Source organism: Xylocopa sonorina, chromosome 9 (assembly GCF_050948175.1).
Source record: "Xylocopa sonorina isolate GNS202 chromosome 9, iyXylSono1_principal, whole genome shotgun sequence".
Taxonomy (NCBI): Eukaryota; Metazoa; Arthropoda; class Insecta; order Hymenoptera; family Apidae; genus Xylocopa; species Xylocopa sonorina.
Genome location: NC_135201.1, coordinates 11914581 through 11935697, shown reverse-complemented (window position 1 = coordinate 11935697; position 21117 = coordinate 11914581). Strand labels below are relative to the sequence as shown.

Below are 21117 nucleotides of genomic sequence, written 5' to 3'. Positions count from 1 at the left end.
CCGATAGAGAGAAGAAAGAAATTCACGGTATCGAATGTGTCAGCTATTTACCTATTGACATTTCAATAAAACAGATCGTCGTAGTAGCGTAGGAATCGTGTATATAAATGAATAAATCACGTTCTATAATTATACGTATGTGTACCATATATACGCCAATAGATTTGCAAAGGTTTGTATTTTTTTCGAGTGCGTCGATTAAAAAAATGACAATGATACGACAGAAGTGTTTTTCCTTCTCTTTTTGTTTTCGTAATGTTCAGAAAGAGAAACATTTTCTAATTATCATCCCGAGTTTTCGGTATTATTCTACATATATATGCACTTAGGAAAATATTCTATAGAAATGCGTTGTTATTAAGAGTGTTGATTTGTTGAAGAAAAGATAAAATGTTATTATATATATATATACATATATATGTAAGAGAAAGGATTAATGACGTTTTGTTACTGAGAGATATTCTAGTGTTTGTAATCTCGAGTACGTTATGATTGATAAAAAACGTAATCTGTAGCTTTTTAATTTTTGTACTCTTCTCGGCACGACGTTATTCGTTTGTTAACGATGAATCATTTGCGTTCCTGCGTTTACTTGCACATTAATTCGATAGCTCAGGCTTTTTGGAGACTAGTCAAAAACTTGTATGTATATGTATAAGTCTAACTTCTTTTTTCTTTGTATATTTCTGTTGAATCGAATGGTTAAAGCGAGAGAGAGAGAGAGAGAGAGAGAGAGAGAGAGAGAGAGAGAGAGAGAGAGAGAGAGAGAAGGGAAATAGCACGAAGGAATTGGCATTGGGAATGTTCACATTGCGCTTGTAACTTATTTGATTTGCGATGATTTTCGATGCCAGAGTAGAGGAGAAGGAACTGTGATTCTTAATTTACCTTTACCGGTTGAACTTGGTATTTGAAAATCGATCCTTTGGTCCAACATACTTTTTGTAAAAACGAAAGAAAGGAGAAATCTTTATCTGTTTTCAGCATCCGAATCTACGAGTACAAATAAAAAAAAAAAAAAAAATCAAACTCGCATGTCTTATTAAGAAAGACTGAATTAGTGTGTACTGTACTTAGTGTGGCTCCGGAAGTATGAATTTTAGCAATAAGATTGCCAATGTGCGGACTATTAAAACAATAGGTGTGTACATACACGTCGACGAATAAAAACAGCGAATAATATTTTTGTACTCTTGACTTTATTTTCAAGAATTTCGGCTTCATTTTCTTACATTATATCCCTGCATCGATCCGATTACCTCGTGTTGTTCGCTGTTCAACCTCTCACACCACTTTTTACGTAAACACCTTTACTAGAAGCGCAGGCAGAACATGTACAGGAAGCAGGAACGATGATTTCTTTCGATATTGTTTCGTAATTTTCACAAATTAATTCAACAGTTAAGTGTGTATAGTCTGTTGGTTGACAACATTTACAATCGGCGACTTGGTCCCATTTTCCTGCAATTTAAAGAGCAAAAACATTTCTATTAGTAATTCCATCTCCCCTCGTTACCTAATCACGAATACCCTGTGCATAGCTGAAAAGTTAACGCTGTATCGCAAATAGGATAAACTCGTCAACTTCTTATCTCTGCACAGTGGATCTATTATTCGATCCAAGTCCTTTTCTACTCACCATTGTCAAAATAAGTGCGCGACAAACAGTTGCCACGGCATTCTCTAACACCGTCGATAGGTTCCAAATTTTTGCACAGGCCATAAGCCCCGTATTGCACGCTGAACATTTCAATGGTATCTTGCGGTTTCAGGACCTGGACGTCACAAGTTGTAAGATTATCTGAAGGCGGTTTACACATTAGGCAGCAATTCCGCTTATAAATCGAATCGGCCGGGCAATTGGTTATATCGGGGCAGACTTCGTAACTGCTGCTAATGGCTAGCTGGTCTCCCCGTTTTACACAAGCGAAGGTAGTACAATTGTCAGCGGACAACCAAACTGCGCCAGGCTCGTACAACGTATCATCAACTACGCAGTGTGTTTCCTGGCATTCTCCGCAACATTCACCTTCCTTCTCTACATATGTCCATCCAGGAGTACAGTTTTTATTGCAAACCTCGACTTCCTTATACTTCACTATGTTAGCCTCCAATACGCAGACCTCTGTGGTACACATGTCAGTCGGAGACTTCCATTTTTCTCCACGTCGGTACACGGTACCGTTGAAACGACATCCGATCTTAGTGAACCGCGGACAACATTGACCTGAAACGATCTCTTTCTGTATCTCAAACTCGGTCTCCTCCCAGGAACCAGCTATCTCTTCACAACTTTCAACGGAAGATTTTACGTAGATGCTTCCGTTATTGGACTCGCAAGTATATTTCGTGCAGAAGTCAGACGAGAACCATTCTTCTCCCACTTTCTTCACTTCATTGCCAATCACACAGGCCACCTGAACGCATCGTCCGCAGCAGTTGACGCTTCTGTTGCTCGTCGGCTGATACATGAAGCCTGAATCGCAAAGAGTAACGCATTCTTGTACCTGTGTCCGTTTCTGAATACCATTCTCAACCTTAACGCAAAGCATTGACTTGCAACTATCTTCGGGATCCGGTTGCCAGATTTCACCAACGTTGTATACTTTCTCTTTTTCTTTGCAAGCTGTTCTTTCGATGATGGGACAGCACTCGTCCTTCAGAAGTACCTCTTTCAGAACGAAGTCAGATATATCTTGATGATTCGTAGCTCTGACACACTTTGTTGTAGTGCATTTCGACTTGAGATCAGTCCCAGAGTATTCGCAGATGCACGAAGTGCATTTTCCATCCATCCACTTTTCCCCAAGTTTCTTTGCCTTCGTTAATTCAGTTCCGTTGTCTGATTTGATGTTATACAGACATAAATCTGTTGGTGGAACGCATTCGTAAGTTTCGCAACAAGAGTTCTCTTGCACTTTGGTCTGTAGTTTGTAATACTCCGGGCAAGACGGTGTCGATGGGCACTTTTCAGGAACGCAGACGTACGTGTACCGTGGACAGCAACCAGAATTGTTAACCATCAGTACGAAACCAGGCTTAGACAGTAACTCGTCAGTCTTCTCGTCGAGAATAGGACATTGTGACGGTGGTACGCATTCGCAGATGAACCTCTTACATCCATCCGAACCTACAGATACTTTTGCGATTTGTCCATAGCCACAATCAGGTAACTGAGGTTCCTCTGTACAAGTTGCCACAGTAGTCACCGTCTTTGGAATGCAAATGTATTTCGTGCAGCAGTCTTTCTCAGTTCCATCAACAGCCAGAGGCGTCATATTCTCTTCGCAAATAGTTTCCACAGATGGACACACTCTTTTCTCGCAACTAATAACTTTTTTATTACAGGAACACGTGGTGCAAACATCTGGGGACCATATGTCACCGCTGACGTGCCCTTGTTCATCGCACAACTCGCAGTCCTCTCTTGGTATGCAGGTGTCATTGTGGAAAACGAAGTTACGAGGACAGAAACAACCTTCTTCGTAGCTACTCGTACATTTGGGATCGTCCATTTCATCGACAGTGTCGCAGGTCTGCTTGCAAGGAGATCCGCAAGGTTCGTATACTAAATCTGAAAGAAAATAGAAGGAAATAGCCTCATACAGTTTAGGTAAAAATTGAGATTTGAATAATTAAAATACTAAACGCTTACCTGGAGGACAAGAGTAAGGACACATTTCGCTTGTTCTCCAGGTCAAACAGACTCCCATTTGCTGGCATTCTCTCGAATATGCTTCGAAGCTGCTGCAGTAGTCGTTTCCTTTGCACGTACTATCTTGACAAATCGTCAAATATGGCGTTGGATCAACAAGACCGTGACAGATGCCAAAACTCTTTGGATCTAATAAACGCATGCATGGATCCTGATCCGGCGGTGGCAGTATGCTTATGGTTTTGTTGGTTTGACAAGTATTGTTATCTACGTTGACCACCCAACTTGAGCCAAACTGCTGCATGTCGTTCGTGATCTGTGATCAACAATAAATTATTGTTATTATTGCCGTTTTCTTTTCGTACCCTAATTATATTATGAGGATTATACTTTTCCATTTTTCTGCATCATGTCATCGTCACGCTCTTTATTGCAATTTCCGCATAAACCTTCCATGGCTCCTCCGAATATATGTGAAGGCACAGTCAAAGTGAACGTAAAATTCGGCTGATAACTGATGATACCTAACTGTATAGGAGGTATCAGTAACTGTAATTTCTTCGTGGGTGTCTGTTCTACGATCAACCAGGGTGTATTATAGGTTAACTCGAGCACACTCGAGCCATCCACTTCCACTTCGAACACCTGAGTAGGTACGCCCTTCTTGATCTTAACCACATGCCCCTTGTAATGAACTATAATTGCTTCGATATAATTGTCACTGCTGCATACTCCACTCGGCACAACCAAGACCTGATACGTATGCTCTTTGTTTCCATTCCAATCGTCGATAGTGTCTCTCGAGAGAACGTACGTGCAGTTTCCGTCGAATTTGATGTTCTCTCTGTCGAAAGTGACGAGTCTGATGTTTCCAAATAATTTACATTTGCAATCTTGGCAGTTTGGGGCTGGTACACATGTATCCCCGTTACGGATCGTTCCCTCAGGGCAGAAGCAACCAGAAAAACAGACCCCCGGCATCACTGGACAAGCATCTTTCTCCCGTAGATTAACGCAATTGGTTTCACACTTGTTCCTATAACGAAATCACTCGTACAGTTCATGGTGCTATATTATTAATCGATATCGAAGTACCTGAAACAATCTTTGTGGACAAGGGGCGGCGGGCAAGCGTCTGGACAATCGTGAATGTTTCTCCAAGTGGACAGGTCGATTTTTAAGTTGCTAGCTTGGCATTCGGTGACGAAACTGGTCAGCAAACGGCATCGGCAATCGTCGTACGTCTGGTTGCTTTGTAAACAGTTGCATGCGCTGCCTAAACAGCTGGACACGAATTTTTCTACATTCATAACGTTGGAACACGGTGCCAAAGGCGGTTCTTTTACGCTATCGCAGATCTTCTGACTCTTTATTTGTAGATCATGCGGACAGACCTAGAAAATTGTATAAATTTAGCATCCTTTCAATATTCGAGATGTTCCAGATGGACGACGTCGAACCTGTGAATCACATTTTGGAGCTCCTTCTACAATCCAGCCGTCACCAAATTCTACTGTGCTTCGAGCCTGACTTCCATCAAACAATTGTCTGTCGTTCGCCGCGTATCCGTCAAAATATCCGCACAGACCATTCACTTGACCAAATAATTCAGCGGGAATACCGATTTTCACGTTCGAATTGGCGTCCCAAATCACCCAGAATTTATAATACTTCGAGAACAAGTATGTATTGTCTCCTACAATGGATATTTCAAGGGGGGAAAGGCTGTTATCGATTCTAGCTATCTGTTTCGGTGTGAAACTGTATTTGTTGATGTCCATGTGCATGTCTGGGTATAGAACAACAACATTATCGTCGACAAATACCACTAAGATTTTCATACATTGTCCAGTATGTGAATTACATTGCTTTTTCACTAGAAAATAATATTCACGATTAAAATAACTTCATCAAAACCTAACTACTACAATTTTTGTACCGTGCAGGACTCACATGTAATGTACCACTTGTTGGAGAACATCTCTCTGGCTAAAATGTGATTGCAAATGTCATACTTGTACTCCAACTTGTCGAAAGTATTGAACGTTCTTCCTGTCACATTGCAAACGACTTGCTCTGGTGGCGGAGGCTTACATGTGTACACAGGACACCTCTGAAGTCTGTGCATACTCATTTTCTCGTAGACTATAGTGTAATCTGGCGGACACGATATGTTTGGGCACACCTCAGTGGTATTTGTTGGTACACAGGTGAACTCTTCGCATCTTGTTTCACTAGAGTAGTTTGACGTGAAATGATACATTAATTTCCGATAACAACTACTTTGCGATAGTCGTTGCAAAAACGGAACATTAAAAAAAAATCATACGATAATACCTTTTTCCTTCCTGTGCGAGTGAATACCTAAACAAAGATTTTACTCCACTTTTTGTATGAGTTTTATAGTGTTGGGACCTGGATACTTTTAGTTCATATAGTGGCGGACACACTGGCTTCGGGCATATGACTGGAGTAACTGAAATAATACATAGCACTTTCAAACAGCATACACACTGAGTGGTTAAAGAAAATATGAATTTATATAAAATATATACTGTCGTTCAAAAGGTGTAATTAATTCTTAAGTACCTGAAGTTGATGTAAATGTTGAGCTCTCGATCTTCACTGTAGTAGATTCTGTTACTGGGCAAAGTATTTCATCATCTGGACAATCCTGGATGCCATTGCACCATAAATCTTCGTCAATACAAACATCATTGGTCGGACAGCGACGTGTGCCAATCGGACAAGGTTTGCATACACAGTTGCATAGTTCATTGACCACTGGCCTCATTTCCGGCTTTGTACAAGGCTCTCTACACTTCATGGGTTCGCAATGAGGTATACCACCCATGGTGCACATGCACTCCTGGCAATCTTTGCTTATGTACATCGCACTCACATTATACCTAAATTTGATGACAATTAAATGTACATAAACGAAATACAACGTGTCTAAGTAATGTGGTGCTTACGATATATGGTCAACTACGCAAGGGCATTCCTGCCAATTAACACACGAGTCTCCATTCCACCAAAGGAGATCTGAGCATTTACATTTCTCTGTGTCACCGATCTTCACTCCATTGCACACGTTACACTCTACAATCCGCATTTCTGCAGTTGTTAATATTGTTACTGTTTCTAGAGGTGTTGTTTCAGGCCACGGTGCTATAAATTATAAATCAATTTTAACACCGTTAGTGCAGAAAATGAATAATTATACATTTTAATATTCGAGTATCATACTATTACTACTATACTCACGATAAGGCAAGGGACAGCCAAGAACCTCGAGTTTGAGGCCTATCTGTTCATGCCACTTGACAGGTTGCACTTTCAGGTATCTCGCGTTCAATGGTCTGTCGAAATAGTTCTTCTTAGCAGTGTTAGAATCAAAATTACCCAAGAATTCTTTCTCGGAACCATTCTCATCCGTAATTGGGTTCCATTGAGAGTCATCATTACTATAAAACACTTTGTAGACCGTCGTCCAGGTGCCTTCGCCACCTTTAGTGACAATTCCTGTTATTTTACGCGGCTCGAGAAAGTCGAGCTTAACGAATTGATGTGGATTGTTTAGAAGAGGGTGCCAAACACCTGCGGACGATAATTTCAAGTTCGGTAATAAATCAGTAGAAGAGGAGGACGCTGAAACTTGGTTGGGCCGGATTAGGTCGTTGTCTAGTCCCATGGGCTTGTCACAATCTAAAAAAGTATAAAGGAAATTAAAGAAACAATGAAAATTTCATAAAGTTCAGAATACAGTTTGCTTTCATTTGAACTTAATCACCTGGTGTTGTGGTGTACTTTCCTGTAAGTTCGGTTGTCATGAACACAGTTTCTGTCATTGATGGAACTGTGGTTACTGTTGTACTTTCGATATCCGAACAGCCAAGCAGCTCTACTTGCACAGCTATGCCATTGTGCCAAGTCAACGGATTGATTCGAACTATCCTTGCTTCAATGGGCTCGTAGAATATCTGTTGAACAGCTTTGTACTCGTCCACAGGCCCTCTGAATACACGTGGCTCTTTATTATCATCCAGGATGTAGGAAAAAGCGTGCCCGTTCTCCGAAAATAGCACTTTGTAACTGGTCACGAATTTATTTTCTAACGGGCTTCCCCGTATCAAGATACCGTAAATAGGTTCTGGCTTCTGAAACTTTATATCCAGCCTAAAAATGATCAGAGAAATATATATCACTCTTAATAGAAGAAACAAATCTTAGCAGATTTCACACACTGTATATATGTGTTTCAGTGATTGTAATTGAAATTACCAATGACCAGTGGCCGCGTATTCAGGTTCCCAAAAATCAGTATCCCCATTCATTGCTGCGTGTTCTGGCTGGTATGCGGGACCTTTGCTGCTGCTGGCATTGAAAGTAACCTGGTCGTTTAAGTACTCGATCAGGGGAACAAATTTGTTGCTAGCACAATAAGCTGGTGGACTAACAGTGCTTGGTATCACAACTGTAGAAACCGCAAGCCTTTGATATAAAAAAAATATTATTACTCTCATCGTAAATAACTGCCAATGTATCGTAATAAATCCAAGATTAATATATCTACTCACGGGGTAGAAGTTTCGAAAATAGAAGATTCCGTAAATAGTTCCGTAGACGATGTAGCAGTGGTCACATTTTTTATTGCAGTGGTACATAAAGATCGATCGCAAGTATAGTAATTATTAATGCATTGGCAAATCTCGCAATCTGATTCTTTGAAAATATCACCAGGAATAACTGCGTGTCCATCATGAGACCTGCAAGTGCAGCTTGCCTCATCCACGCAAGTCCTCGCATCCCTCCAGAATTTGCCCGGAGAGCATTGCGGCTCATCTCTCGAGACGCATCCTAATTTTGCAAATAATCGAATATAAGTAATACAGAGAATAAAAAATATACTTTTGCTTTCAAATATAACGAAGACACTCTACCTGGTATGCAACTCGAAGTTTCATTACATTTGCTTTCTATTATCAGAGTATTTCTATAGTAATTGCAAGCTCTATCGCAGTCGGTAGCACACTCATACCAAATTTCATTCTCTTTGCATTTTTCTGAAAAAACAGAATTATTCTATGGTACCAGAGACAGCAATAAAATATTAAAAAGACATTGAAAAATATCGTACTAGGAACCGTTGAAATCGTGGTGGTATCGAAACTTGGTGTTTCCGTAGTACTCGACGGACACTGGCACAAGACACTGATTTCGAAATCGATGCAAGGCAAATCAGGCTGAGACCGACAGTAAAGACCACTTTCCAAAGTGCACTCTACGTCTAAACCAGTTTCTTCGGGTGATCGATGGCCAACTACCGATCTACATTGTATATCGATCATATAGTTCTTGTCGCACGCGGCAGATCCTTTGGTGTTTAGCTATAAAAAATTATATAATGATGTAAAAAATAGCAAATAAAATATTTATGTAATTAATAGTAAGACGAGTAAAGTGTTACCAAAGTGAAATATGAGGGCAAGGGTTCTACGTCGTCAAATTTCTTTCCTTCGAGTGGCGAATCACTATTTATCCAGCTAGTCCAGCCATTCGTACAGTTTTCTGGCTGTTCACTTTGCATCGTACTAATTGTAGCTGTGGAACTCGTACAAGGTTCTCCCATACACAACACTTTTCCACGACTGCAATAACATGTTTGGCACCCGTCCTTTCTCACGATGTCACCCTCACCGTAGTCTAATCCGTCGATTGTAATGCATTGTTTCTTGCAATCCTCTTTCGGGACACACTCTGTGTAACTGTCATTACTGTACACTTGGCCCTGAGGGCAAGTTTCGAAGGAACAACCCTCGACGCAAGTATCCTGATTGCATAGGTGGTAGTACTTATCGTTCAGAGTCATCAGATTATCGCAAGTTTCTCGACTGCAAGTTGAGATACAAGCAGAGTACGGGCAGTGTCCTTCGTCGCACTGTATAGGGCAGAGCTCTTGGCTACGCCACCTTATGATAACTCCCTTGGCATTACACTCTTGAGCATACGCTGCCAGAGCAGTGCAGAGGCATTCGCAATCTCCTCCTGGAATATCAACACCATGAAATCGCAACCTTTAATTGATTTTATAAATCGGTATGATTTTACCTGTGTCACAACCGCAAGTATCGAAAATGCAATTGTGCAGATAGCTCTCCACTTCAACTTCAGAATGACAGGGCTGGAAGATCGGTGATTTTAAAATTCCACACTTTTGTACAGCCCACAAATTCCTTTCTGGATGCTGTTCACAAGGATCTCTAACATCTTTAGGCTCAGGGCAGTACTCGTTCTTCTTCCAAGAATCTCCAAACAAATTGGCAGATGCTTCGGAGATACCTCCTGAAGGCGTTTTGAAGTCGTCCACGCTATTATCATTGTAATCGCCGCAGAGTCCTTTTGTACGGCCCTTCCATTTGGGTTCTAATCTTATATACACTCTGGTGCCTGTTCGGGATAATAAATTGTCAAGGAAAGTCTTTAGAGAGGCACACAGATAAACTGTGCATAAAGTCTGAGAATCTATGCATAAAGATAAATTAAAAACCTTTGTCCCACTGTAGAGTCAGTCCCATGTCTGGCACGTCAACGAACACAAATAACCCGGCTGTCCTCATTGCGAGTCTCTTAAAATTATTCACGGGCAATTCTTTCCCTCTGGTTAAGACAATCGTTTCTGGGCTCTCGTTACTCCCAATAGTAAGAATGATCGATTTAGAGCAAGCTACTCCAGTTGTTCCACAAGGCACGTTCTGCACAGACACCTCAAAGGAGTCTTGCGGGCTCAAAGAACCCTTCGCCAGAATGTAATCACACAGTCCTTGGAAATCGTACAATTTTCCATCGAATGTCTTGTAGTGAGAGTCTCCCCAGGCAGAGCAGACTCCTAATGGTACAGATATTTGGAGAGATTAGTACAGTTTAACGATTTTTTCTAAAATAAATAGTTGCTCGGAATGTTACCTGCGCATATTCTATCGGTGCACTTCCACGCTCCATTAGTGCATTCGCAAGTATTGCATTCGTTTTGTATTACAGACATTTCTTCGTAACTCTGGCCTCCGTGACGACACGGACAGGACTCCTCTTTAATACATTTACCTTTTGGTTCGTCCAAAATGTAACCAGGCATGCAGACGCAGCCAGATTTGCAGATGGCAGGTTCTTGGACTGGTTTGTGCATATTGCGACAAGTTCTGGGCTCTAGCGGCACACAGTCTGTTACTTCCTGGTGGTCATTTGCAGCGCACGAACTAAGATTACTAGTCGCAGGGTATTTCTCGATTTCATTCTGTGTGGCCTCACGACAGTTCCAAACTCCTCCTATTTAAGTGTAATCAATGAAACTACGTATGATAGAATACAATTCGTAACTACTATCGCTTTGGTTAAGCTTTATTTAGATTCGTGAAATACGAAACCTGCACACGTGCAGAGTTCTGAAGCCTTATTCCCAGGTCTGATTTCCTTATATCCAGCATTGAACTCTATATCACCATAAATGCACGGACATTGCCCTATCGGAATGCATTCCCCGTGTTTATTCAATGCTTCACCTTCTGGACAATTGCATCCCTCTATGCATTCCTCCTTACAATCTGGATAGGAAGTTATATCTCCACAGGATCTAAAAATATGCGAGATAATTTATCACGAGCGTCTCACTGTTATAAAGGTTTAATCGATTCCGCGCGTTAAGCTACCTGGTGCAACTGTTCCCACAAATCTGGTAGACTTGATTCTCAGGACAGTGGACCATACACTTGTTCACATCCTCTTGCCAGAAAAGCTTTATTCCAGCAGCTGCACAGTCTTTCGCATACGCAGCCAACACCGGACAAAGACAGGACTCAACTTCAACTTTGCAGGAGCACATATCGAACAAGCAATTTTTGTAAAATATATCTGGATCCACGTACCAGTGACAGTCTATAAAAACGATTATTAAATAGAATAATTAATAGAAAAATTAGGAGATTGGGTTGAATTAAGTATAGATAATTTACCAGCAAAGGTGCTATTTAACAAATAGGAACAATATTGTTTTGCGTCCTCTCGTTTCTCTGGATCAAGATCACAAGGATGATCTGATTCCCTTTCGGGCACATCGGGACAAAACTCGTCGGATTTCCATTTGTTAGCAAAGGATACTGCCATAGTTTCGATGTCACCATCTGGTGTGACGAAGTCATCCTTTTGATTGTCCGAAAATGTACCACACAAACCCTTAGTTTTGCCTAATAATCACATAGAGGATTAACGATTAGCTTTGTATATAAGAATGAAACTAAAAAATATAAAAGATATCTAACCGCGGAATTCAGAAGGAGCGTTTATATAAACACGGGAGACTCCGTCCCACCATATATTCAATCCATTTGGCAAATGAACGATCAAGAATATACTGCTTGCAATACGTATTCTAATTCCATTAACAATTCTAGGGAACGTTGTTAAATCGTTTCCGTTGATCAGTACTTGTCTGTGTTGCTTAAGTTTCAGAGAATCACCCTTGTAATTGATCGTAACCGTCTTCGTACAAGATGGTGCGTCAGTAGGAACAAGTCCCATTTCCTGCAAGCAAAATTATAATTTCCAGACGATGGAACTAACTTTTTTAATGCAAACGGAACGTGCATCAACAGACCTCTGATATCGCGCCAGGACAAGGAACGTTTTCGCCTTCGATACTATAGTCATCGCCTTTCATTAAATAGTATTTGCATTTGCCCATGAAGTCGTAATGTTTGCCATCGAAGGTAACGTAGTGGGGATCACCAATCGCGGCACATCTGGCACCGCACTTTGCCTCGGTACATATCCATTTTCCAGCCGAGCACTTGCAACTGTTGCAATTCATTTGAACAGTCTTTCCAGGTTGAAACAAATGTCCACGTAGCCTGCAAGGGCATTCGTCAGGATGAATGCATCTTCCTCCATGAGACACGGTTCCTTCTGGACAGAAACAACCCTCCTCGCAATGCTCTCTATCTATTTCCTTCTCTACTTCTGTCCAGCAAGATGGCTCTACTCGAGGACCGCATGACATGTATACTCTTCCGCCATTGCACACTATAGCTGTAGCACCATGGAAAAGTTAGAAATGCCCGCTATGTAAAACAGTTTTTACAGTAACTTATGAAGACTGTCACTTACGACAAGTGTCGTTATTCCTCCAACCGGCTAAAGACGTGACCTTTTTATGAGCACATTGTCGGACGTAAACATCCATGGTGTCACACGCACATGTTCTTCTATCGTAATCTATACAAGAACAGTAGTCCTCCAAGCAGGTTTTCTGTAGTTGGGAAATACCAATTGTGTTGGAACAAGCCTGGAATCTACTATCGGAAAGCAATTTTGAACAGAATTGGATGGCATCTCTGGTGACTGACGGATCAGAATCGCAGTTGCTACTAGTCTTCGGATTGTCAACGCAAGTTTCTAAAAAAAAATCAACCAGAAATTAAATATCGGTAGCTAAACAAGTCTATTCTTTACACTGTGACAGAACTAAACGATACCTCCGATATTTCCCGTTTGCCAAGAAGTCGCGAACATTGTGAGGCTCCTGGTATAATCCCCATTCTTACTCATCATGTCATCGTTTGCGTTGCCGTTCATGCTTCCACATAGACCGACTGTCCTGTTCCACATACTTTCAAGAGCTTCCACCTGTATCAAGAGCTTTCCATCCCATTTCAACTTAAGCCCCACAGAGTCCAAATGCATCACGATAAAATGTGCAGACGAGTGGACTCTCAATGCGGACAATTGTGCTGGGATTGGAAGCAACTTCCCGGGGGTTCTAAACTCTGGGACACCTTTTCGGTTTTGCAGCAGTATATACTCCTTGTTCTGGATGAAGATCTTAATGATTCTGAAACAGTCGAACACCTTGCAAGTCGGGCTGTTCTCCACTGTTATTGTGAACAACCTGTTCTGCGCCTCCTGGACTAAAATGTAGGGGCACTGACTGGCGAAACTGAAGACGTTGTCGTCGAAAGTTTTATAGTGCTTTCCACCCCAAGTGAAACAAGTTTTCGGGACTGGTTTTTTCTCCTCAACGAGTATCATGTTTTCCGATGGATTTACTATTACCTAACATTACATAAAATATAATTTTAATAGAACCCTTTTATCTTGTTCCCTCAATAGTGTAATATCGACTATTAACACTTAATTAAAAGAGAGCCACAAGAGCTTATCGGACAAGTGTTGGTATATCGAATTTCAAGGCATTTATCTGAACTACTTACCATATTTGAGCTAGTACGATTAGTTTCTTTCATATCATGTATGTATGAAATGTAATTACATTGGGGAATAGGCCGAGGATTGAAACTACCAGTTTCGTAATCGCAAATATACGTGGGAGCTGGTGGAAACTCGAATTCTGTTCCATCAGGACAGTAGATGGTGCAGGAGTAAATATCGTTAACGAGTTGGCAGTGCACACGTCCGTTAAATTCCATATTTTTTCCATTGCAAGTATCAGCAGCTACATTAGGATAAATCAGTAATAAATTTAACTAATTTTACCTTATCAAAATGAAAAAGTTATACTTACAATATTGACACTGAGGACCTTTATACGCTCGTGGACATTCACATTTATTTAATGGGAGACATTTGCCACCATTCTCGCACGGTGGATTACATACGGCTGCAAGAAATAATAAAATATAGGTAGTTCATGCGCTACAAGTGTAATAAAAATTTGATTAATAAACTTTAAATCTGGAATTCGAGGCATACGTTTACAGTCAGGTATGGAGACCCAATCTTGCCTGGTAGGTACCCAGTTTCCATTCTTGCAAATCAGATTTGTGATAGCGGTACCATCCGGAAACGTGAAATTTTTTTCACAGGATATAGTGCACGACCTAGAGCGAATATACAAAACTAAATATTTCACGTAAAATGTTTCGGACAGCGAAGAATTACATAGCGAAAGCATACTCTGAATTGCAAGCACTGTGGGCATTAAGCACTTCCGTGGAGTAATTCAGGCACGGTTTGTTCTCAAACTGACATTGCGGTCCAGTGAATTTTTCAGGACAGTTGCAGTGATGAGGTGCGACGCATATCCCATTATTTAAACAGTCCGGCTTACAAATTGCTGAAAGCATAAGCGAATTAACGTATTTATACCATGCATAATATAATATAAGTAATGCTAGACTACTTTTAATGAAACTTACGTTCACAGTCCGGAATAGACCAGTCTGCCCCAACAACATACCATTTTTTATTCTCACATTTTATAACCAATTCTTGTGATCCGTTGGGGAACTTATAATCGCGGTTACAATGTGCGATGCACTCGACACTGGAATTTTTTAAGTATATAGTATATCTAAGTAATTACAAATATAATTTATCAATTACCTGTTTATGGAGCATTTTATAATACCATTGATAAGTTTCTCTGTGCAAACCCTTGTAGGTAACACTGGTCTTTTACTTCCCTTTATGCCCTTCACACCTTCATAGGGTGCATTTCGGTGCCCGTTCAATGCGAAGTTGGTACTGAATAATTAATGAATTTATATTAGAAACATTAATGAAATGTAGAAAGTAATATTACTTACTCCGTTAAGCCATATGATTGCGAATTAACAATCGTTGCGATTATCGCAATGTTGAAGAACACGGCCCATAACATCATATTAAGGCACTTATTTTTATATCATGTTCATTTAAGAAGAAATATTAAACGAAACAGGGAATGTTACAGTAAGAAGCCTACTTCTCCTTAAATACTGCGACTTAATGTGATCGTTCTCTTATATAGTCACCACTAAAAGGAAACGGATAACTGATAACTAAAGACTAGCTTGATAAGTAAATTCGACGAAGAAGTACGGATTAATTAGTGTGAGTCAAACTGTAAAAATAAATATATTGTACCTATCAAAAAATGTTCTTTCTGAAAAACTTACACGTTTATTGTCATAGAATTGAATAATTTACACGTTAATTATCGAGTGAAAATGCGCGAAAATGTCATTTCGTCAAGAAACATTCGTTAATGTTTCAGAGAAAAGGGTATGAGTATAAATATTATCAGGTACAGCGATAGTTAGCTTGCAGCTAATAACATATTCCTTCTGAACACATTAGTTGCTCAGCTTTGCTATTAAAAAATACATCATTCAAGAAGGAAAAGATGAAAAGATATTGTTCCAGTACCCTTGAAATACTCTCAAAATTGGACCCGCGATTCTGTTATCAGGGTTACTCGAAGCGTTAATGAGCTCCTAATTGGTCAGATAAGCCAATAATAAAATAACAAGGGAAATGGTTATCAAACAACGTCATTCCCTTGTCCCCACACTTATGGTTTCAATAGAGCTTATTAATAAATTATAAAACTTGATAAAAAAAAAAAGTTATTCAAATTCATATTGTTAACATTACTTCCTGAAAAATCTCATTTTTCATGAATAATGCGTAATTAACGGTAACAATTTAACTAAACTATCTAACACAGTTAACAATATAATCGTTTAAAATTATTAAAATATTAACTGTCTAGTAATTATTTTAAGGTATTTAGATGCAGTAATTGCTTTCAAATAGCTGAGCAAAGACTTGTCAGTCCAATAGCATCTACCTCTCAAAGTGTATAAAAATGATACCATGAAATTTTAGTCAGAGAAATCTGTATCTTTGATGTGATCATTCTTTCTAATAAACTGCCCGGGTTCGGAATATTTCGAATGCCAGATTTGGTAATAAGCGTCGCTGGAAATGTTATTTGAATAGGTAATATTGAACTCTTCTTTCAATGCGGTTTTCCAGACCTGAAATCAGTAATGCGCGATTAGCTTCATATTTCCTTTCCTTTTTACCATGATACTGATATAATGAAGTTATGATCGTACATCTTGTTCAAATTCAGGTGCAGCCGCTTTTGTGCTTCCAAACATAGCTTCCCTCTTCAAGACATGAAAGTGATACAATAAATAATTCCACGTGTACATTCTATCGGGTTCTCCGACATTAAATGTAACCGACACGAGCGAGCAACACTCGTTTTTTATCGGGTACACAGCACGAGTCCAATAGACACCAGTCTTAACAACGCCCCATAGCAAAGATTGCAATGGGTAACCATGGAACGTACCCCTAAAGTACTGATCTCTTGTATCAGAAGGGTAAATTTGCATAGCTGCCAGATGCTTGGCTGGAAATAATTGAGACTGCCATTTTATTTGCGGTGAAGTGATTACTCCTATCGGCATGTGATAAAAGATTTACCAAGATAATAATCTTCCTGCTTCCAGTACTTGCCACCAGTTCTACATTTCTCAGAGTTATCAAACTTGTTAATTAGCTTCTTTAGAGTCCCCATACTAATTACATATCCTGCATCAGCAATATTGTACGGCTGGCCCCACAGAATGACTGTATGACCTAAATAATAATCCAGAGTATGATTCAACGGAGCAACCATGTAGCGTAGATTCTCAGGAATCACCAATGTATCATCCTTCACGAAAATAAGCCACTCCAAGACTTTGTTATGCCTCCAAATATAGTTGAAAGCTTCGCACAAAAATTGCCAAGAAGACGCTAGCTTTGTCTCAAAATTCACGATAGACAGTTTAGGGCTTTTCTCTTGGCCAAAAAAATATATCTTGTTGCAATGTTTCCCCCAAGTATCCTGAATAGCTTTGGCCAATTTAATCCTCTTTACGAAGACAGCACATGTAATATGGACATGTGACTTCAACCAGTTGGCTTCAGATTCCTTTTTAATTTCAGATCCATATAGATAGGCGTCTATATTAAAGTCGCTTAATCTCAACTTTTTATTCTTCAACCAAACGTCATAAGTTAAATTTGTGAATTCTTTCCAAGTTTGAAAGGTGGGTTTCTCGTCGGTCCTTGCGTCAGTTGTGAACCACTTTAGGAGAGCAGTTCTACTTGCAGGGAAATGGTTCGACGAGGGTCTCTGGCAAGCCGAAGTACAGTTAAATAAATGTTGCACGATCAGCAAAAATAATGCAAGTAGAAAACCGAATCCAAATCCGATTAGAAACACGGAACGCGACTTAAAACAGTAGAAGTTCATCTTACGACTTTGACATTGATTTAGCGAAACATGTACTTCTATCATAGAGCTTGTGCCTCGCAAGTAATGAGTTGATGATCTAATAACATTGATTGACCCTCGTTAAATTCGTAGGCGCTCGTTTGTATTAAATCTTCTCAGCCACAATCAAAAGCTTTAGAGCTGAAATTTTCGTAAGGATATCTGAAAAAAATAGACAGGTGAAATTTTAATACGCATTCGTTGTAAACGTTTGAGTGAAAAGAATTACTAAGCGACATGCATTTAAATTGATTTCAATCACTTACTCTGTTAACGATTAGTCACGCCAAGATACAAGAAGTTACATCACGTTTAAATTTCATAAATAATTTCGCTTTATGAATTTTTTCTGCATTATTGTTCATATAATTTTAAGCGAGGTCAAAAAATGTAATTAGCATATGTATACATGTGCAATCAGGTCAACAGGTGCCTTTATATATCTGCACACTTGAACATAACCAATTAATAGGACCACCGATAGAATTATCGGATAAATAGTAAGTAAATGCATATAATTCCTTGTTCTAAATAATTTTAGATGATTAACGATACGATAGTATAGATATGGTTCTACTTGTGTAGGTATAAATTTACTTAAATGACAAATTTCTGATCGGTAAAATAAAGACATTTACAATTCTACCGACATTCGTTCGTGCACAGATTTCAAAATGAGCCTTAGAAAAATAAAAATAAAATTTTAACAAATTATTATTCGAATGTTAAAGTATTAACTTTATTTAACGTTACAGAGAAGGATTATATCTTTTTTCTCTCACTATTACGAATTATCCTAACGTGATGTTAACACTTAATATCTAATTCTAGCTTTCCGGTAGCCAGGTACTCAGTAAAAATATTCATGTTATAGACGATAAAAGAATTTATAAAGATGTGCTTAATGATTAAGACAGTGCTTAAAGACAATAATGTTCAAATTAAATACTCAGCTGGGTCTGGAGCTATCCGATGGCTCCATTCAACATTTTACGAAATTATTTACAGAGTAAACTCTAATATGAATACTATGTGTATTCCTTAGTCAGTTAATTGCTTCGCAATATGTCAGAATCGGCCTATCAATCGCAGACAGTCACCCAGTGGAAAAAAGTTTCACTTTCCCCAATATCTTGTGATACCATGTACTGTATATAGTGTAAAATTGTTAGCTGTAACGAGTATTTGATAACAAATACTCGTATCTCTACTTCCGATATTTTGTTATAAATATCATAAAATTTTTAGATAAAAGCTTGTATTTTCAGAATCAAAACATCTTTGGGGAAGTTTAATGAAAATTCTAGTTTCCAGAGAAAGCCAACTTAGAAGAATTAGAAACTGACTTTGCCGTGAATTTTAAAGAAACCTAATCCATTTCTGTTATGCACCAAGGCACCTACACCAAAATAGTTTTCTATTATAATAAATCCTTTCTTTATGCTGCACATTGATGGCAAAAGGTCTTTGATAGACGACTGCAAACCCTCCACATCGAACTTTGCTTTCTCTGCCTCTGATCCTATAGACAATGGCATGATTTTCAGGGAATAGATTGTACGTGTAATTGTTTAAGTAAAGCAATTGTAATACCTTTGTACCAAAACAGTGGATGACTAGCATAAGTGAGCCATGGAATATTCTTCGCAAAAGGATTCCATTTCTTGGTCAGTGGCAGTGGATTACCCTTGTTCCACATCAGTCTTATTCCAGACATGTGTCTTTTCCTAAAAAGTCCATTTTCATTTAGTACAAAGAGTATTAATTAAATGAGTACTTCATTTCAACCATCACACATTAATATCTAAAAATTTATGTGCTTAAAATAAAATAGCAAAATATGTATAAGTATTATATTCTCCATTAAAATCAACAGCCTACAAGCATAACTAAAAAATACTAACTAAACTATATTGATAATATCGTTATATAAATCGCATTCCATTGAAGGGGAAATTATTTGGAGTGGGCTACAGTTATTAATATCGTTAACAAAAAAGGAATAAAAACAAGGTGCAAAGCAGTTCCTTATTAAATTGACAGAGGTCTTTGCTCTACGTAAGATCTTTGTATACCTAGGTTCAAACTGTGCAAAACCTGTACAAGAGGCAAGAGAAGACCACTCTTGACGAACTGCACAGTGTATTATTGAGGACACGCCTTCTGCCAATCCACTTAATCGTCTAAAAATTGTTTGTAAATATATAACAAATACATCCTGTCTACAACTTTCCTATTTCACCTAAAATTCGATTGCAATATTTCAATATAGAAGCTTAAGATATAATACCTACGGTGCTAAAGACGAAGGTGGGTACACCAGTTCACCAGAGACTAGCGTATCAATCTGCCATAGCGGTATTCGATTGTACTCGAGTATCTTTAAAGAGATAAAGTCATATTTTATTGTATAAATAGCATTCTCCGTAAGTATTACCAGTCTTTCTTTTTCAACATCCCATAGACTTATTCTGCAAACATGTGCTAAAATTAATTATGGTATTTTATGATAATTTGACAACATTTGTGTACGTGTTAAATTTTCTACTCTGTTAAAAGCCAGCTTCCAACAATGTTGTTCTCGTCTTCGTTTATCAGGAACTCACGACAGTCTTTCAATGCTCTAGCTACAACTTCGTTCCTATCTGCGAAAAACGAATGGATATCTATATGCTTGAAAGGAATATTCGACACGTCCCTCGACGACGGAAGGTGGCTGGCATTCTCCTTGTTCTTCTTCGCAGTGTCCGATCCTTGTAAAAGTTACGGTCGAGTTAATTATCGTATCTTACTTAGTAGTTTATGAAAATAAGCAGTTCAAACTTTTGAAATAGGGTAGTTTATAACACTTACATTAACAAAGAAAAAATAAATAATTTTTACATCCTTATTTTATTACAATTCGAAGGCTTAAATAATTGAATCCCTAATTTCATTAAGATGTTACGATTACATTGAGATATACATTTTTTTCGTTCTTAACCTAATCTTATAAAGATATCGGTAGCTGACGTTACTCAGGTGAAAAAAACTCACCGGCAGATTGACTATTTAATTCATTGTTATCAAGTTCCTTAGTGATTTCTAATGTGGTCGTTTCAAAATTTCCCGCTGGACCCTCGTCGAGATACGTTTCGTCCATCGTTTTAGGTTATGATTCTCCTAAATTCCTCTCCGATTAAGAAATCTGATTTTCCTTCACCCTTTCGTCCGACTCGAATAATTCTCTGGAACTAGAGATTCGACCCGATATTCCCTTTTTTCTTCGACGATTTCTAATATGTTAATGCAACGCGATGACACAACGAATGTCGAAAAATCATTTGACATTTCAGATGATAACGAAAGAGTCCAT

At 38.9% G+C, this 21117-nt stretch overlaps 3 protein-coding genes across 4 annotated transcripts; all 3 read right to left on the bottom strand.

The window, feature by feature from the left end:
• Positions 1 to 874: 874 nt before the first annotated feature.
• Positions 875 to 15329, bottom strand: Hml (hemolectin). Its single transcript, XM_076900271.1, is given in 34 exon segments — positions 875 to 1461; positions 1640 to 3574; positions 3656 to 3971; positions 4046 to 4691; positions 4751 to 5049; positions 5116 to 5531; positions 5609 to 5934; positions 5993 to 6131; positions 6245 to 6564; positions 6631 to 6826; positions 6923 to 7363; positions 7449 to 7834; positions 7940 to 8149; positions 8236 to 8515; positions 8599 to 8721; positions 8796 to 9045; positions 9126 to 9703; positions 9767 to 10105; positions 10206 to 10544; positions 10622 to 10981; positions 11080 to 11285; positions 11362 to 11587; positions 11665 to 11895; positions 11971 to 12232; positions 12306 to 12736; positions 12815 to 13102; positions 13183 to 13800; positions 13836 to 14159; positions 14229 to 14324; positions 14417 to 14544; positions 14621 to 14780; positions 14863 to 14990; positions 15050 to 15190; positions 15253 to 15329. Coding segments are annotated over 34 exon segments (11400 nt in total). The 3' UTR covers positions 875 to 1276.
• An 831-nt stretch (positions 15330 to 16160) lies between these two features.
• LOC143426713 (C1GALT1-specific chaperone 1) lies at positions 16161 to 17892 on the bottom strand. The gene is made up of 3 exons (XM_076900311.1): positions 16925 to 17892; positions 16549 to 16850; positions 16161 to 16467 (listed from the first exon to the last, which is right to left on the bottom strand). The coding sequence occupies exons 1-3, from the start codon at positions 17784 to 17786 to the stop codon at positions 16312 to 16314; spliced, it is 1320 nt and encodes a 439-aa protein (XP_076756426.1). The 5' UTR covers positions 17787 to 17892; the 3' UTR covers positions 16161 to 16311.
• A 1077-nt stretch (positions 17893 to 18969) lies between these two features.
• Positions 18970 to 20958, bottom strand: LOC143426706 (tumor protein p63-regulated gene 1-like protein). Of its 2 annotated transcripts, XM_076900303.1 has the most exons (6): positions 20799 to 20958; positions 20311 to 20515; positions 20057 to 20233; positions 19838 to 19945; positions 19356 to 19489; positions 18970 to 19284 (listed from the first exon to the last, which is right to left on the bottom strand). In XM_076900303.1, exons 1-6 carry the CDS (start codon positions 20902 to 20904, stop codon positions 19097 to 19099), a joined length of 918 nt encoding a protein of 305 aa, XP_076756418.1. In that variant the 5' UTR covers positions 20905 to 20958; the 3' UTR covers positions 18970 to 19096. The 2 variants fall into 2 exon arrangements, with proteins under 2 accessions (XP_076756418.1, XP_076756419.1); XM_076900304.1 differs by lacking the exon at positions 19838 to 19945 and having other exon boundaries at positions 20799 to 20957.
• Positions 20959 to 21117: the final 159 nt, after the last annotated feature.

Excerpts from the sequence above, each read along its gene's own strand:
- LOC143426713 (XM_076900311.1), bottom strand. The coding sequence starts at position 17,786 with ATGATAGAAGTACATGTTTCGCTAAATCAATGTCAAAGTCGTAAGATG. Across the intron at positions 16,851-16,924 it reads GCAGGAAGATTATTATCTTG|CCAAGCATCTGGCAGCTATG; the intron begins GTAAATCTTTTA and ends AATTATTTCCAG. Across the intron at positions 16,468-16,548 it reads CACCTGAATTTGAACAAGAT|GTCTGGAAAACCGCATTGAA; the intron begins GTACGATCATAA and ends TACTGATTTCAG.
- LOC143426706 (XM_076900303.1), bottom strand. The coding sequence starts at position 20,904 with ATGGACGAAACGTATCTCGACGAGGGTCCAGCGGGAAATTTTGAAACG. Across the intron at positions 20,516-20,798 it reads ATTAAATAGTCAATCTGCCG|GATCGGACACTGCGAAGAAG; the intron begins GTGAGTTTTTTT and ends AACTTTTACAAG. Across the intron at positions 19,285-19,355 it reads TCCACTGTTTTGGTACAAAG|GATCAGAGGCAGAGAAAGCA; the intron begins GTATTACAATTG and ends CATTGTCTATAG.